Raw genomic sequence first — 16698 nt, 5'->3', positions numbered from 1 at the left:
AGATCATGCGCTCTCGGTCGGAGGTGAATAGGTGGCCCATTTGCTCCATGCACATTGTGACTTGAGCCATGAAGTTAGGCAATTCACTCGGTTCTCCGTTAAATTTTTCGGTTAACCCCCAGCATTTTAGGAGGACGTCTTGGTTGCCTTGAGGCGGGGTGAGCCATTGTCGGGCAGCTGGGAAGCACACAACCCGCGTGGCTTGAGCAGGTGGAGGACCCTGGGCTGCCGGAGCAGTTGGAGCTATCGTCGTGGGAGGAGGGGAGATGGCTGGCTGCATCTCCTCCACCCTCTCTTCTCCACACTCCCCCTCTGCCTCGGGGCCCCAGAACATACCTGAATGCCATATTATCTCACTTAGCCCTCTCAATTCATTTCGTATCATGCTGTTCTCGGCTTGCAGCATGCTCATGGCCTCCTCTATGGCTCCCATGCGGGTGGATTCTACTCTCCCCGTAGTTAGAGCCCAATGCTCTTCGGGACCCATGTCCAGGAACGATGATCCCCCGAACAACTCTTCCTGGCTCCATATCTTGGTTATACGCCGCTCGGGTCACGGGGTATAGTAAGGCGCGCGAAGGTGGCTGTTAGGGGTTCTTCTTCCTCTTTGCACCCCCCTTCTGCTCCAAGTTCAAGAATCTCTTCCTCCATCCTGGGCTTACGTTGAGAGGGATTTCCACAGTGGGATTTTCCCCCGGGTAAATCCCTCACTCGAAATGGTGAGATTCAGCAAAATGTCAGAGTCTGCACACTCATTCCCAAAGTTCAGTAAATCCTCTGGAGACCAAGCAGTTCCATCAAAGATTTCTTTATTGGGACAAATGCACAGCAGCTAACTTCAATGGCAGGTCAAGCAAGCAGTTTGCAATTAGCATTTTACTATTAACCATTTAATATACATTGTGAAAACTAAATTAAAAGCAATTGAAGGTTCTAGCTTGCGCAGATCCTGACAATGAGATTCTCTATGGATGCGAGACCATTGAAGGTACAAGCGGATCTGAGACGATCTCTGCAGGAAGCAAGGTTGAGAAGTGTGGGTTGAAGTGGAGGTGCCTCTGCAGAATGGTGAGTGATTGGCAAGTCAGGGCCCGATCCTGTCGCCTGACCCTGCAATAGGGTGAGTAACGGACAGGTTGGGGAGGGGTTTCTTTATGTAACCAAAATGTTTGCTAAGTAACTGTACTTATATTTGTCTGTGTACATTTGTGTGGATATTTGTGGAGGGAAATGGATGAGGTGCAGGTTGCATCTGGTGTTTGTGTGTGCCTATGTATGCATGTCCATGTCAGATGAACATCTGGGTTGGGCTGAAGAATGTTTGAGAAAAAGGCAATGTGAGTCAGTCCCTGTAAGAGCTGAATGTCTCCACAATAACAGGAATGCTTCAAATTGTTGGGTTCCACAGCTCCGGCTGCACCATGCGTCTTCCAACGTTTTGGCTATGCAACCCTTTGCTATTTACTGCAAATGGTTGGATGAGGGATTTGATCGTGCCATTAATGACCTCGAGGAAACAAGATGTGTCCAGTCAATGGGAGCTGGTTTTGCTGGACCCCCTTTGTCTGCCTTCAAGAGAGGGGAAATGGTCATTAAAGGGCCAGCAAAACTCCTGCAAAAGATTCATTTGGCTTGGGAGTAGAATCATTACCACGTTCTGCAGGTGCAATTGGGCTGTTTCCATTTCAAAAGGAATAATTTTTGATTATTTGTTGGTTGATTTATTTCTTCACAATTATTGGTATGGAAAGGGGTATTCTAAAACTCACTTTTCTGTTTTATCATCAAGTGTTCTTTTGTATTCAGATGGGGCCTTAGCAGAATGATGTAACACTTGGGGATGAAGATACAGCCCAACAGCCCACCACTGGAGGCCAAGATGGAGAAGACCTGCACGGCCACCATGTACTTCCCTTTAGTGCTCAGGTAGGTGGGCACAAAGGAAACCCAGACGCTGCAGAAGACCAGCATGCTGAAGGTGATCAGCTTGGCTTCGTTGAAGGCCCCAGGCAGGTTCCTGGCCAGGAAAGCCACGGTGAAACAGACAGCAGTCATTAAGCCCAAGTAGCCAAGGGCAACATAAAACAGGGCAGCAGAGCCTTCATTGCACTGCAGAATGATCTCTCCAGACTGGGAATGCATGTCAGACTCAGGGAATGGGGGAGAGGTTCCCAGCCAAATGGTGCAGAGGGCAACTTGGACACCAGAGCAAGAAAGGATGATGGAATTGGCCAAGCTCTTCCCCAACCATCTCTGCACTTTATTCCCTGGTTTTGTGGCCAAGAAGGCTAACACCACTGTGATTGTTTTGGCTAAGACTGAAGAAATGGCAGCTGAGAAGATGGTGCTGAAGACTGTTTGTCGGAGAAGGCAGGTTGGTTTGATTGGCTGACCAATGAAGAGGAAGGAGGTCAAGAAGGAAAGCAGGAGGGAGACAAGGAGGATGAAGGACAGATCCCGATTGTTGGCTTTGACTATGGGCGTTTCTAGGAATCTAATGAAGATTCCCAAGACAAAGCCTGTGGTGAAGGACAAGAACAAGGCCATGGAAGCCAGGATGATCCCCAACTTTTCTTGATAGGCTAGGAAGGTTTTAATCTTTGGGATACAGTGATCTCGATTGGTGTTTGGATGTTGATCTTCTGGACATCTGGTGCATTTTTCTGCATCTGAAAACAGCAAGCATAAAATCTACCATAATGCTTATCTGAACGCATACTTTGGGTGAAATTGGTAATGGTGTGGCTGAAATGTCTGTGGAAGAAGTTAATATGCAAGAAGGTTCAGGAAAGGGAGATATTCAGTGAGAGAAGACAGACTTCCCATTCAGCAAACTCCAGAGGAGTGTTTTCAGAGGCCGAGTGCCAAAGGAAAATGAGAATCTCTGCTTCACATTCCTAGGAAAAGTTGTGTCTGCATTAAAAAGGCTTGAAGACAGATGCTACATTTGCAATTTGCAATTCCTGAAGCACCTTTTGGGGATCAAAATTCACAGCACTGTGCAGTCCAATACCAAACACTCAGAGAAGCACTGGAATCCTTTCCCTGGACTTCTTCAATGACAGGGTAGATTGTCATGTGTGGAAAATGCTTTCGATTGCATTGCTGAAATCACCAGGGGGGTTAACTCATGTCCTCAATGGCCCATTTCAGGTCTGATTCTTCTAAAGGGCCATTATATCTCTCTGATGGGCTGCTTGTCTCCCAAGTATGAACCAGCTGTTATTCTCTTTTTCTCTCTTTCTACTTTTCAACCCCTCCCTCTACTTTGGCCAGAGAGATGGACAAGTCTTCTGTCCTCTCATTCTTTTGCCCCTCCAATGATATGCCCAAACTTCTTATGCCCTATAATCCTGGAAAATCTCAGTATTCAGAAAATAGGGGTAAATTACAATTGGAACGATGTTTGTGCCTTTTCCTGGGCAATTGGGGGCTATACAGTGTTCCTATTAGCCTGCCCCTTTCCTCCTCCGGTGTCACCCACCTTCCATGGTGGAGATGGTTCCTTCTGCACAAGGAAGACAGTCGTAGCAGCAGATGGGCCTCCCTTCCTGAGTCACCTTCATGAATCCAGGACAGCAGCTTTCCACACACCGGGAAGGAGGGAAGGGCTGAGCAGAGGGAGGAAGAACATCCAGAAAATGACTTCATTTCCAGAAAGAAGACAAAGGAGGGAAGAGTTAACTATCTCCATGTTAAGGCATAGCTCTGCTTCTGCTGAAGCCTCTAAAAAGCCTGGAGCTCATCACACTGATTTGGCTGCATGTTGCTTCCTTTTTTATCTTTCCTTCTAATGATTCCACTCACTATTTTTTTTAGATCTTGATACTAAATTTACATATCCAGCTATACATCTCAGCTCTGGGCCTGCCAGGTGATGCTGTCAAGCTCCTGTTCTGGAGACTGGATAGGTTCTGGGTGGGGCAGAAGTGGCTTAGCTCAACCCTGCAAGACTGAGTGGCTGTGCATATTTGGATCTCCAAAGACTGGATCTCCATCGTTGGTCCTGAATGGGGCTGCATTTCCCTCTTCAGGACTGGAGTGCAACTTCAGGGTCTTCTTCATAGCTCTTCCTCAAGCAGCAGGTGGTAGCAGTAGCCAAGAGGGCCTTTGCACAGATTCCTCTAGTGGGCCAGTTGTGCTCCTACCTACATCAGCAGGCCCTTAGGACTATCACTTGTGCTTTGGTCACCTTACAATTGTATTTTACAATGTGCTGTATCTGGGGATCCTCTTAAGGCCAATCAGAAGCTTCAGCCAGTCATTCAGCATGCCATCATGTGGTGGCATGGAGAGTTATGCACAAGCCACTCTGGGCCCATGAAATATCTCTGCTCAGTGAGCTGCACTGGTGGCCAGTAGGTTTCCAGGTGCAATCCAAGGTGCTGGTTATGACCTATAAGATCTTTCATGGCTTAGGGCTTGGCTATTTCAGCAGCTACCATGTCTCTCTTCCCATCCCATATAATCTGACAGAATTGGCATGCTCCAGGTCCCATGGATTCAACAATGCCGTATGGTGAGATCCAGGAGAAAGCCCTTCTTCATCATGGCTCCTGCCCTCTGGAACCCCACTCTGCCTGAGACTCATATCCAGGCCCCCAGCCCTATTTAAGCAAGCCCTTAGAACCTGCCTCTACCTTCAGGACCTGGGTTAGAATGGGTGGTAAGCCTCTTCTGTGATGTTTCACTTGTTTAATTGATTGTTGTGTTTCTCCAGCATTTCTTTTGGAGAAATATGCTTTGATTTGGAGTATATATTCTGTGTTTCTGTTGTTCTTTATTGTGGCACCCCAGAAAGTCTCAGAGTTATACAGATTTGGACAGACTATAAATCAGACCACTGACTGACTGACTGACTGACTAAATAAATAAATCAAGGAACGTTTGGATGCATTCTTTGCTTTGGCAAAGTGAATCACGGTGTTGCATGGCTCAAATCCTCTGTCCCTTGCACGGGGCCAATCAATTGTTTACTCAGATAGTCAAAGGTACATTTCTCATGGACTCCTGGCTTGTTCAGTCGTTAAGTCGTGTCTGACTCTTCGTGACCCCATGAACCATATTGCTCCAGGCCTTCCTGTCCTTCACTGCCTCCCTGAGTTTGCTCAGTTTCATGCTCATTGCTTCAGTGATGCTATCTAACCATCTCATCCTCTGCCGTCCCCTTCTCCTTTTGCCTTCAATCTTTCCCAGCATCAGGATCTTTTCCAAAGAGTCCTCTCCTCGCATTAGGTGACCAAAGTATCTGAGCTTGACTCCTGGCTAGCCAACAACAACAAAACATTCTTCTCAGAGAACTTATGAGAAGACATCCACAGCCACCCCTTGCCCCAAGAGTGCAATGCCGTTGGTAAGAGTTTCAGAAGGAGTGATGCAAATTTCCCCCCCACCTTGTTCTGCATTTCCACCTCTGCAATGCTCTTCTGGTTCATTGTAAATCTGAAATCCCACAATCCTTGTCTTTCTAGACTCCCAGATTTTATTTTCTTGACAGACCTGTTGGTAAAAACCATCCAGTTCACAATGTGTAAGTCAGCTGCCAGGTTTCTCTTCTCATCCAAATAAACCCCCTCTCTGGTGTTATTGTACAAAAGAGAGTTTTGAAGGAAGGAGTGAAGCTGGAATGGAAGAGAAAATGAGTATGTTTAGGCAGGACCTCCAATGTTTGATGGCAAGACCCCTTCGTTTCTCCTGGGGGTGAACTGAACATTCCTCATTCTCTGCATAAAGGCTGGGTTCCAGATTTGCTTTCCAACTTCAAAAGGAGAGAATTTATAAACATCTGAATAACACCTAGTGACTTACTGCTTAAATACATACAGTCCAGACAAACAGTGTAAAGCAGAGGACTTTAACATCTGCTCATGTTCCTGCTTGACCAGAGCAATAGAGGTAGGATTCTTTGTTGTTCCCTAAATTCCTCAGGGTGTTTAATTATGATCCAGAAGAACTCTAGTGAGTTATCACATCTCTCTTTTTTACCAAGAGAGAGAGAGAAAATATCATTCATTTCTATGAGTTCCTGATTATCTCCCCCCCCTTCCTTAAATTCTACCCCCAATTTGACTAAATGTTTGTCCAGCCTTCACGCGTTGATCAAGCAGAAGTCAAAAATGTTGACCGCATGACATAGTTCTCATCCACACTCCAACTGACATCCTTGTGTATGAGAAGAATTGTGCCAGGGATATGTGGTGTGTTCTGCGTGCATGTGACCTCTTGTAAATGTCTCCCTCTCTGCTGTGCCAGGAAGCCTCCAAACCTCTGACTTTCTTTCTTGTGGCAAGAGTCTTCATTTTCCTCTTTCTGCCCTCTCCTATGATGAACTACTGCAGAGGGGCCAGAATGGATAGTGGGCTAAATTCCCAGCATTGATTTCAGAAGAAGTTACTAGCTGTTTACTATGCAGAATAAGTTAAGGAGATATTGGAGTGTTGAAGACAATGGAGAAAGAGGAAAAAAGGAGGGAGTCTTATGGGAAAGGGAGGGGAATGGAAAGTTGGAATCAGATTTAATATTCATTGCAGGACAAATTATTTTTTCAGAATAATCATTCAGGATATCTACTTGTACAATTGATTCCCACCTGCCAGAGGGATGTGAGTAAAAGAGAAGAAATACCTGCCAAGCCTTCAGCCTTGGACCTTCGAAGTTCCTACCACCTTTCCTCACAGTCCTCCTGGATCTGGATAGATAGGCCATATTTAAAGCCCGTGCCACAGCCCAGATGGTGTTATTAATGATATAGCTGTCTAGAGAGAGGATCTGATCAACCTGTGCTCGGGACAGAGTCTCTGGGCTCTTTCTCTCCCTGCATCGACTCCAGACTTTCACAGAAAAGGCATCCTTAGTATACAGACATGTGAAGGTTTCCTCTACAAACTGATGCATGGATTCAGATAAGAGCTGAAAAGCTTCATAGGTCACCATGGTACTTGTCTGCATGAGGAAAGAAAAAATGCCATGGATGTATTGGAAGGAAAACATACGATACATCAGTTCTATAGTGAGGTCCCACCAGGTTGTTATAATCCAGATTTTTCCTATAACGGGTTCCTTAAAGACTTGAAGCAATCGTTGCACAATCACGAGTCCAATCTGGAATGAACTTGTCTCTGCACCATATAGGAAGACATTGACTTGTCTCCACTTGAAGTATGGAGCAGATTTTACCTTCACATTCGTGGTCATTACTGAAAAGCTTTGTGACAAAACAGGACAAAGTCCATTCCTTATCAGCATGGAAGTCATCATCCTCATGAACCTCTGCCCCTGGTCTGTCTCTGGAGCCACCAGGCCAACCAAGGTCCATCTGAAATGGAGGAGCAGCTTGACCATCCCCAGGTACTGGACTCCTTCAATGGGAACCATATGGTAGAAGAAAGGAAATTGAGTTTGATCACTAAGAATCTGGGAAACAAAAGTATAGCTGATCTGAAAAAGAAGGAAAGAAGGCAGTAATTTATTCTGAAAACCATAAAACCAAATGTTTAAGGGGAGAATTCTGGCCCTAATAAAGGGAATGACCAGTTCTTCCAATGAAGACCCTTTGCTGGGGCTGTGGTCCAACAACTTGCTGCTTGCATGCAACTCTCCTCCTCCAGTACATATTGGAGCCATGGTAATAAAAAATATGCCTTCTCTTTCCCTGATCTCTTATCCCCAAGGCTGATCATTTCCACCATAAACTCTTCTTATCATTGTCAAGGAAGCCAACATTGATTGAAATGTTCATGGCTGATCAGCTGCTCAGACCCATGTTTGCAATTGAAAGATATATAAGTCGCACAAACAAAGTGTCCCCTTGGAGAGACACCTGTGGGATTTTGTAGATGCCCAGCAAGGTAGAAATCTGGATGGAGAGGTCAGTCTCAGCCCCATCAAGAACAGCCACTGTGTGTCTCTGCCTTCCACAGCTGTAGTTGGGAATGTTGGCCTCCCCATCTGAAAGCAGGTCCAGCAGAGCATCCGAAGTCTTTCCTGCATGGAAATAGCTTTCATAAGCTGCGTAGCCCAGGGTGATATTGGGTAAGAGACGAGGATCCTGGTTGATGTCATGGATGGCCAAAAGGAGGGGCAGCATTTTCCAGTAATGTTTGGATGCTCTCCTGCCAGGATAAATATATCACCAAATCAATTTTTTTTTTAAAAAAGTGTTCATTATTGAGCTTTTTAGCCACCTATGGCAAGAGCTTGGATGCTTTCCTGCATGTGTGTGTATGTGTATTATATATCACACAATAAAACATTGAAAATAACATTTTATTTAGCTTTCTTTCACAATAATATTTCTAATCCATCCAGTACGAAAAGTTCCTCTGGGTGGATTACAACATTCCTAAAAGTATCAATGTAGAAAAATAATAAACCATCTTAGATCAAAGACTGGCTCATATGGGATAGGTGCTGTCTCAGTTCTCTACAGGAACAGAACTTCAATATTTTGAGTAGGTTTTTTGAAAAAAAAAATTTCCTCACAAAATATTTGGATAGATTGTTTCTTCTCTCCTAATTGGGATGGGTGATATGCTCAGAGAGATCCCATATTTCAGTGCAACTCTGGGATTCTTTCCATTGATATCACATTTTAAGATTCTGAACGCAGGTTATTATTATCCCCTGATTATTCTTGAACAAGCATAAATATCTTTGCAAATGAACCACAACTTAATTGATTTAAAATATTGTCCCTCTTTTTAAATCAAGTGATCTTCTCCAATACATCCTGGACGTTTGACCTAGTGTTCCATAATAATTATAAAATCACAGAATCATAAAGCTAGAAAGGGTCTTTTAAGCAACAGACACACTTCTACACAGAATCAGCTCTGAATGTTAACTAAGCCATCAGATCACCTGTTTCTGGACACGTTTAGATTTTTAAGTCCACTGCCAAACTTCTATAGTGGAACCTAAATCTATATTTAGATCAGTCTCTGGGACTAAGGATCTAATCTTTTTTTTTTTTTTTTTTTGGTATTACCATATATTGCATAAACTCAAGCACAGCATAACATTATCATCATTTCTATGCAAGTAATAGATCAGCAGTTTAACATATTAATCGAAGGATAAGGTGAAAAGAGTGGACCACAAAGGACCTTCTGAGCCATTTCTCTTAAGGATTCCTGACTTCTTCCCAGGCATAAATTTGCTGGATACCTAGCATAAATTCACGAATGGAAATCTTAGACATCTGCAAAATCAGTGAATCAGTAAAAGCCTCTCTCAGACTCTTTCCTAACATCAATGTGTTTTGGTGTAGAAAAACAGTGTGAGACATACAATTTTAACTCAGACGTTCTCCTGTGGAGATTCTTTTGTCTACAAGGAAGCATCGTTCAGTCTTGCATCGACCCCACAGGCCAGGATCAGCTGGAGGGCTCCTGCCCTTTATGGGGCTGAAGAGGGAAGAGGTACAGGGGAGAGACTGTCCCATCTTCTCTCTCCACAGTCTAGCTCTGTTCTGATGATGACAAAAGAGGTGGACATTCATTCTGCATGCTGAAGAAAAAGAAAAGGTCTCTTTGGTCACTGTACTTGATGATTTCAGGGGAGCCTCATCACCTGCAGTATCTAAAATGGGTCCCCAAAGATGAAAACTGCAAAATAGTAAAACTACCAGATCAAGGGGACAATGTCTGGTGAAAGAGGAGGAGTGGCAGTTTAGAAGTCAGTCAGCAAGAGAGTGGCTGCAACACAGTGCAGCAAGAGAGACTTACGAGGAAAACTGAGTCGAGGGAGTTGTATTGAAGCTGAACGGCAGGAATCTCGCTTTGAAGGCAGAGACCATGCCGCTAATGGAATACTCTCCCGGCTTGTAATGATTCTGCAGCTCTACTTCGTCCCTCTTCAGAGTCAGGAGGCATTGGGCTTTGAGCATCCCAAAGACTCCCTGGGGCCACAGAAGCAATGTTACTAGAAGTATCAGCACCATGATAATTTGTGCTCCTGATTCAACCTCCTGCGTTGTGTCTGCTTTGAAGAAAGAATGAGAAGGAGGGGTAGAAAAAACCAAAGCCCTCTTCCAAGACAGACTCTCTGGAGGCTTTCCTAATCCAGAGAGATTCCAGGCCAGGCTTCACATTTGAAGAGGAAGGAAGAAAAGATGGGCCCTGCCTGCCTAAATTATCTCCCCAGGCTTCCTCTTTCTCCAGACCCATTTATGCACCAGGGTGCCTGATGTAACACTTCATCAATATCGCTCTTGAATCTGATCCTGACATCAAAGCATGTTTTTGACACATTTGTGTGAAATCTGCACAATTGCAGAAAAGTCTCTAGAGACTTAAGCACAAGTCAAATCATTATAATTTTGTATAATTGCAGGTAGAAACATCCCTTCCTCAAATTTTGAATGAATCAGCTTGTGGGTGACCAGAAAGAGAACTCCCAGACAACTTTGAAGATGGCCCAATTAGTAAAAAAATAGAATTTGGCCCCCAAATTTTCCAAGAAATAGCTTTATACACCCTGTTGGAGGTAGATAAAGATTGGAATTGATGCAGACACATATGGAGCCAAAAAACAACTCAATTATTACTTATATTTATTGACAGCTTTTTACAGAAATGTGATGATGTCATTTGTGTGAAATCTTCAGAAAGTCTGCAGAAAAGACTTTAGAGATTTAACAGCAAGACAACAAATAAATCACTATGATTTGGATGCTGGCAAGGAGGAGAGACATCTCCTCTCTGAACTCTGATGCACAAAGGGAGAGGTCACAGATGGAGTTCAAACTTTGAAGATGAACCAATGAGAGAGGCAGGAGAACTTGGATCCAAACATTTCCACAAAAAGGTCTTCATACAATCTAGTACAAAAGTAATATTTTTGCATAGGCTTCAACAATCACACATCAATATGGATTTAGTTGATCTTGATTTGTAATGGACTTTGACTATATTTGAAAAATTAGGCCAGGATCTGTTGAGATTGATGACTGCTCCTTTATTTATTTATTTGTTTGTTTGTTCCATTTATAGGGCCTCCAACTCACTCATAGTGACTCCAAGTGGCTTACAAAAATAAAAATCCCAATACAGAGCCCACTCTACCCCCCCCCCAATTCCCCTGCCAACAGCAATACATTTACACTAGCCATTTGATGGGCTCCAGGTCAACCTGGGATCCCCAGGCCTGTTGACACAACCATGTCTTCCAGGCCTTGCAGAAGAGCATCAAGGTGGGGGCCAGTCTTATCTCTGTGGGGATGATGTTCCACAGGGAGGGAGCCACCACGGAGAAGGCCCTTCTTCTTGGTCCCACTAGATGGACTTCCTTAATAGAGGGGACCCGTAACATACCCTGCCTCCCTGATCTGGTGGGTCAGGCAGATGAAACTGGGAAAAGGTGGTCCTTCAGATAACCTGGCCCCAAGCCATATAGGGCTTTAAAGGTGACAACCAGCACCTTGGATTGGACTGAGAAGCAAATCCGCAGCCAATGCAGCTCCCGCAAGAGAGTTAACGTGTGTGCAAACCTAGGCTTGCACAAAACTATGCGGGCTGCCCCATTCTGAACCAACTGAAGCTTCCGGATCCTTTTCAGGAGCAGCTCCATGTAGAGTGCATTACAGGGTGTCAATGCAGGGGTGACTAGGGTATGGGTGACTGAGCAGGGCCTGTTGGTCCAGGAAAGGGTGTAACTGGCACACAACCTGCAGTTGTACAAAGGCCTTCCTGGCCATGACCGCCACCTGATCCTCGAGGAGGAGTCGCAAGTCCAGGAGAACCCCAGATTATGCACTGGGTCTGTCTGGGGCAGTGCAACCCCATCCAAGGCCAAAGATGGAAATTCTCCATGGGCCAAAGAACCCCAAACCCAGAGCCATTCCGTCTTGCCAGGGTTCAGTTTCAACCTGTTGCTCCCCATCCAGACTTCAACAGCCTCCAGGCGCTGTGAGAGGGAGGTCATGGCATCGCTTAACTCACCATGGGCTGAGATATGCAGCTGAGTAGCATCAGCATACTGATGATATCTCACCCCATGATGGCAGATGATCTCACCCAGCGGCTTCATGTAGATGTTAAAGAGGAATGGAGAACGTAACGAACCTTGTGGAACCCCACAAAGCAGGAGCCATGGGCTGGACCTCTCGCTCCCTATCAACACGGACTGGGAATGGCCGCAGGGGAAGGAAGTGAACCAGGACAACACAGTGCCCCCCACTCCCAACCCCTGAAGCTGCTCCAGAAGGATATCATGGCCGATAGTATCAAAGGTTGCCGAGAGGCCAAATAGAGCGAGAATGGACACACTACTCCCATCTCGCCCCTGCCAGGGGTCATCAAAAAGTGCAACCAATGCCATTTCCATCCCATATCCAGGCCTGAACCCCAGCTGAAAAGGGTCCAGATAATAGGTTTCATCCAAGAACCTCTGGAGCCGCAGCACAACCATCTTCTCAACCACCTTCCCCAAAGAGGGAAGATTGGAGACTGGACGAACATTATCCAACAGGGTGGGATCTAGTGATGGCCTCTTAAGAAGAGGGCAGACCACAGCCTCCTTAAAAGGTTGGGGCACCACTCCCTCCCCCAGAGAAGCATTCATCACTGCCAGAACCCACCCATGTGTCACATCCCAGGAGGCTTTCACCAGCCGGGAGGGGCCTGGGTCTAAAACACAGGGGGTTGCACTCACACTCCCTGGGATCCTGTCCACTTCCTCGAGAGCAACAGGATCAAACCATTCCCAGATAACCAGGCAAGAGACTGCCCTAGGCACCTCCACTAGACCAGCAGCCACGCCGACGTCTAACTTGGAATGAATCTGAGTGACTTTTCTTCCAGAAAATCAGCAAAAGCCTCAGCACACAGCTTAATCCATTTCATCCCTCTCAGTTCCTCCATATACCATGGAGGGCATTGAGGTCCATGGGTTGGGAGAGTCGCAAGGGGTACAACTAGTACACAAGATGGATTTCTGCAATGTCTCTTCTAGGACTGGGAGTCATGAGTCCAGGAGGACCCCCAAATTGTATACCATTTTGGTCTGGGGGACTACTACACTATTCAGAGGTATTGATGGAATGGCTCCAGAACCAGGCTGCCCCCAAACCCAGAGATACTCAATTCTAGCTAGAGTTGAGATGCAACCTGCCATCTCCATCCAGACCCTCACAGTCTCCAGGCACTGAATATTCAACTCTGTGGCATCATTGCTATAGCCCAGGGTGGAGATGTACTACTGGGTGTCACAAGCATGCTAATTGTCTCACATGCTATGCAGATGGATTACTTCTCCCAGTGACTCCATATCTATGTTAGAAAGGAATGGAGAGAGAATCAAACTATCAAACCTCCATCCAAGGGCTGGGAGATCATGGCCTTCATGGCAACCATAAGCTGGTCTCAGATAATGGAGGTGGTCCTACATTAGACCTCATCTTTGCCTCAGAGTAAATGAGGTCTGATCTGAAGATGGAGAGGATTTCAGCCACTGCATTGCTATGGTCAGATCACACCCTGATTCACTTGCAACTGGGCACCACTCACAATCTCCAAGGGGCAGTGGGAAGGATTCAGAAGGTCTGTCTCAAGCATCTAATGGAACCAAACTCTCTGGCAGGTGGTTCAGTTCAGTGCCTGGTAAACGGGAGGAAAGCAGTGCACTGGACTCCATTGCCCACATGTGGACCCTTTCTGGTTGGCTGCTTGGTTTACTGAGGCCCTGCAGGAAATGAAGCACCAGAAATGATGCCTGGAGAATTGGTGGGGAAAGGCAAGAAGCGGATCCAACGTAGCATGGGGACATGCTCATGTTCAAGCTTACACTATGGCAATAAGGGAGTGAATTGGGTTCACTTTTCCTTCCTTATTGCCTTGGTGGGCTGTTGTCCATCTGCCTTGTTTGGATGACAAACTCCCTTTTAGTCATTACAGAGATTCCATGCCTGCCTGCTGTGATCAGTTTCCATCGTACCTTGCCAAGAAAGTCACTTATCTTTGCCCAGGTCCTGATTACCCATAGACATGTTGATGGCAATTAAGGCATTATGAGGAAAATACATCTTTGGGTGAAGGAAGTAGAAGTAAGTTTCTAGAGGCCTCAGATGAATGGGATCACCTTAATAAAACTGAAATATAATGGAATGTGCAGCACCCTTGAAGCTGACTGTTTGTAATTAATTTATCCAACTGGTGTCAACTCAGCTGGTTGTAAAAAGCCTCATCTCAACACCTTCTCACAAACATCCCAGTGTAAAAGGCATCTGTCTCGCAGTTCTTCCTGGCATTTGGCACCTGGAACTAACCGGTGTCTTCCTCTTAGTAAGGCTGTTGTTTTCCTTGAAGATAGCAGACAAGAAGAGGGGCAAATACACAAGGGATCTGTCTCAAAGGAAGATGAGATAAGAAGGGGGGCAGAAAGTAACTTGGGATCTATTGCTTACTGATGTATGCCTGCATCATCACATGAATATGTATGTGTATGCATTCTTTTTCCTTCCCCTTCTTGTAGAAATGTATAAATATCAGGACATCCATTTTGCCTGCAGGGGAGTATCTCCCACTAACTCTTGATGAGATCCCCTCCAGTGCATGCTATCTAATAAACACTGCAGGGAAGCTTTGATAATGTTGCATTTGAGTCCTGTGTTTTGATTCCACATAAGTGGTTGAAAAACATACACTTAAAGCAACTTCAAATTGCTTGAAATCAAGGAATAAAGAAATACCTCAAACAGAAGACTTGAGTCCTTCACTTTCCCTCCTGGGGCTCATTTCTAAGTGGTGGAGTGTCCCCAAGAACAACTATCTTGTTTGAGGATTGAGGAAAGGAATGGTGGAGCCATAACTGCTTTCTTAATTTCCAAAACTTTTAGAATATGATACTCAGACATTGGAATATAGAAGAACCCCCACTCCTCTTCCTATTATTAATCATTATCATTCTATCTCTTTTATCTATCTCTTTTATCTGTCTGTTCATATCCCACATCATTCAATGACTTTGTAATGACTTCCCTTGAAAAACTATCACATCAGGTTATTTTCCCATCAGGAATATTCCTATTGGATCGAAAAGCTGGAGCATAGGAGTGAAAACAAAGTTACGTACATAGATTACATTTTTACTTTTGTTGGATGCTCCTTTGTATTCAGACCAGGCCTCAGGATGATAATGTAGCACTTGGGGTTGAAAATGCAGCCCAGAGGTCCAGCACTGGAAACCAGGATTGAGATGATCTGCACGGCCACCATGTTCTTCCCCTTGGTGCTTAGGTGGGTGGGCACAAAGGACACCTAGACACCGCAGGAGACCAGCATGCTGAAGGTGATCAGCTTGGCTTCACTGAAGGCCCCAGGGAGGTTCCTGGCCAAGAAAGCCACCATGAAACAGATGGCAGCCAGGAAGCCCATGTAGCCAAGGGCAGAGTGAAACACGCCAATAAAGCCTTCGTTACATTTCAGAACAATTTCTCCCAGCTGAGATTGCATGTCAGAACCAGGAAATGGGGACTCCCACCCAGACAGAGCAAATAATAAACTGGACACAGGAACAGCAAAGGATGATGGAATTTGCCAAACCCATTCCCAGCCATCTCCTCACTCTGTTCCCTGGCTTTGTGGCCAGGAAGGCCAGCCCCACTGTGATTCTTTTGGTCAAGACTGAAGATACAGCAACTGAGAAGACGATGCTGAAGGCTGTCTGTCAGAGAAGGCAAGTGGCTCTCCTTGGCCGGCCAATGAAGAGGAAGGTGGTCAAGAGGGAAAGCAGGAGGGGGACAAGGAGGATGTAAGAGAGGTCCTGGTTGTTGGCTTTGACGATGGGAGTGTCTCTGTGTTTCACAAAGATTGCTAGTACAAATACAGTAGGTAAGGACAAGGAAAGTGCAAGGGAAGCCAAGATGGTCCTCAGATATTCATTGTAGGTCAGAAAGCCTATTTCCTTAGAGACACTTTTTTTCTACATATTTGTCTGTTCATTATCAGTTTTAGTCCTACACACTGCAGAAGAGCAGCAGTGAGCAGTCTGGCTTCGTTGAAGGCCTCAGGGAGGTTCCTGGCCAGGAAAGGCACCACGAAACAAACAGTTCTACAAGTGCAACTCAGTTCCTCTTAAAAAAGCAATAATAGTTTTAAAGAAATGATTAATCTTTCTTCAAGGGAAGGGCCTTGGCTTGTAAGGTGGACGTAATCAGTATAGCATATATTTGTTCACTAGATGCTACATTTTATCAATCCACTGATGGACTAGTTAAAAAAAAAGAGTTCAGACTTTCACCTGTGCATCACTGGACCACGGGTACAAAGAGGAACATAAAACAGCCAGATGTTCCCCATTTCATGGGTGGAGCAAGCAAAAAAGAGCAGAGGTCCACCACCACACCTAGGAGGCAGCGCAGCAACCCAGGAAGAAAGGGCCATGCAGGGCAGCTGCCAGGGCTGGAGGGAAGGGGGAAATCCTGAGACACTGAAAGAAATCAGCCGGAGGGGAAACATTGCTTACAATGGAACAAAGGACAGCAGAAAGATCACTTAACACAGCTTCTTTCAGCAGACGTTGAAAAACACTACTTCAGACATGGAGCAAGAAAAATTAGGTGGAGGTGATCTTCAGGGAGGGAATGGGGAGGAGTTGAGGGCATCATCAGGCATTCCTGTAGGTGGACCATCTTCCCACCTGGACAGGAAGTAAGTGTGGTGCAGCCCCGACATGATGTCTCTCTTCTCACCCCCCACCCCA

At 45.5% G+C, this 16698-nt stretch overlaps 1 protein-coding gene across 1 annotated transcript; it reads right to left on the bottom strand.

The window, feature by feature from the left end:
- Positions 1–1758: 1758 nt before the first annotated feature.
- On the bottom strand, positions 1759–8086 carry LOC148214051 (vomeronasal type-2 receptor 26-like). Its single transcript, XM_088128882.1, has 3 exons — positions 7793–8086; positions 3485–3611; positions 1759–2669 (listed from the first exon to the last, which is right to left on the bottom strand). The coding sequence occupies exons 1-3, from the start codon at positions 8084–8086 to the stop codon at positions 1759–1761; spliced, it is 1332 nt and encodes a 443-aa protein (XP_087985008.1).
- Between the last annotated feature and the right edge of the window lie 8612 nt (positions 8087–16698).

Source organism: Python bivittatus, unplaced genomic scaffold, assembly GCF_059951505.1.
Source record: "Python bivittatus isolate LINGU-HERP-01145 unplaced genomic scaffold, Pbiv_v1 ctg000820_np1212, whole genome shotgun sequence".
Lineage (NCBI taxonomy): Eukaryota > Metazoa > Chordata > Lepidosauria > Squamata > Pythonidae > Python > Python bivittatus.
Note: the sequence above shows the minus strand (reverse complement) of the source record. Positions and strands in the feature narration are given on the sequence as shown.

Coding starts and splice junctions, on each gene's coding strand:
- LOC148214051 (XM_088128882.1), bottom strand. CDS start 8,086: ATGCTGCCCCTCCTTTTGGCCATCCATGACATCAACCAGGATCCTCGT. Junction 3,612..7,792: donor TCCAAGGGGACACTTTGTTT/GTGCGACTTATA, acceptor CCCTCTGCTCAG/CCCTTCCCTCCTTCCCGGTG. Junction 2,670..3,484: donor AACCATCTCCACCATGGAAG/GTGGGTGACACC, acceptor TGCTGTTTTCAG/ATGCAGAAAAATGCACCAGA.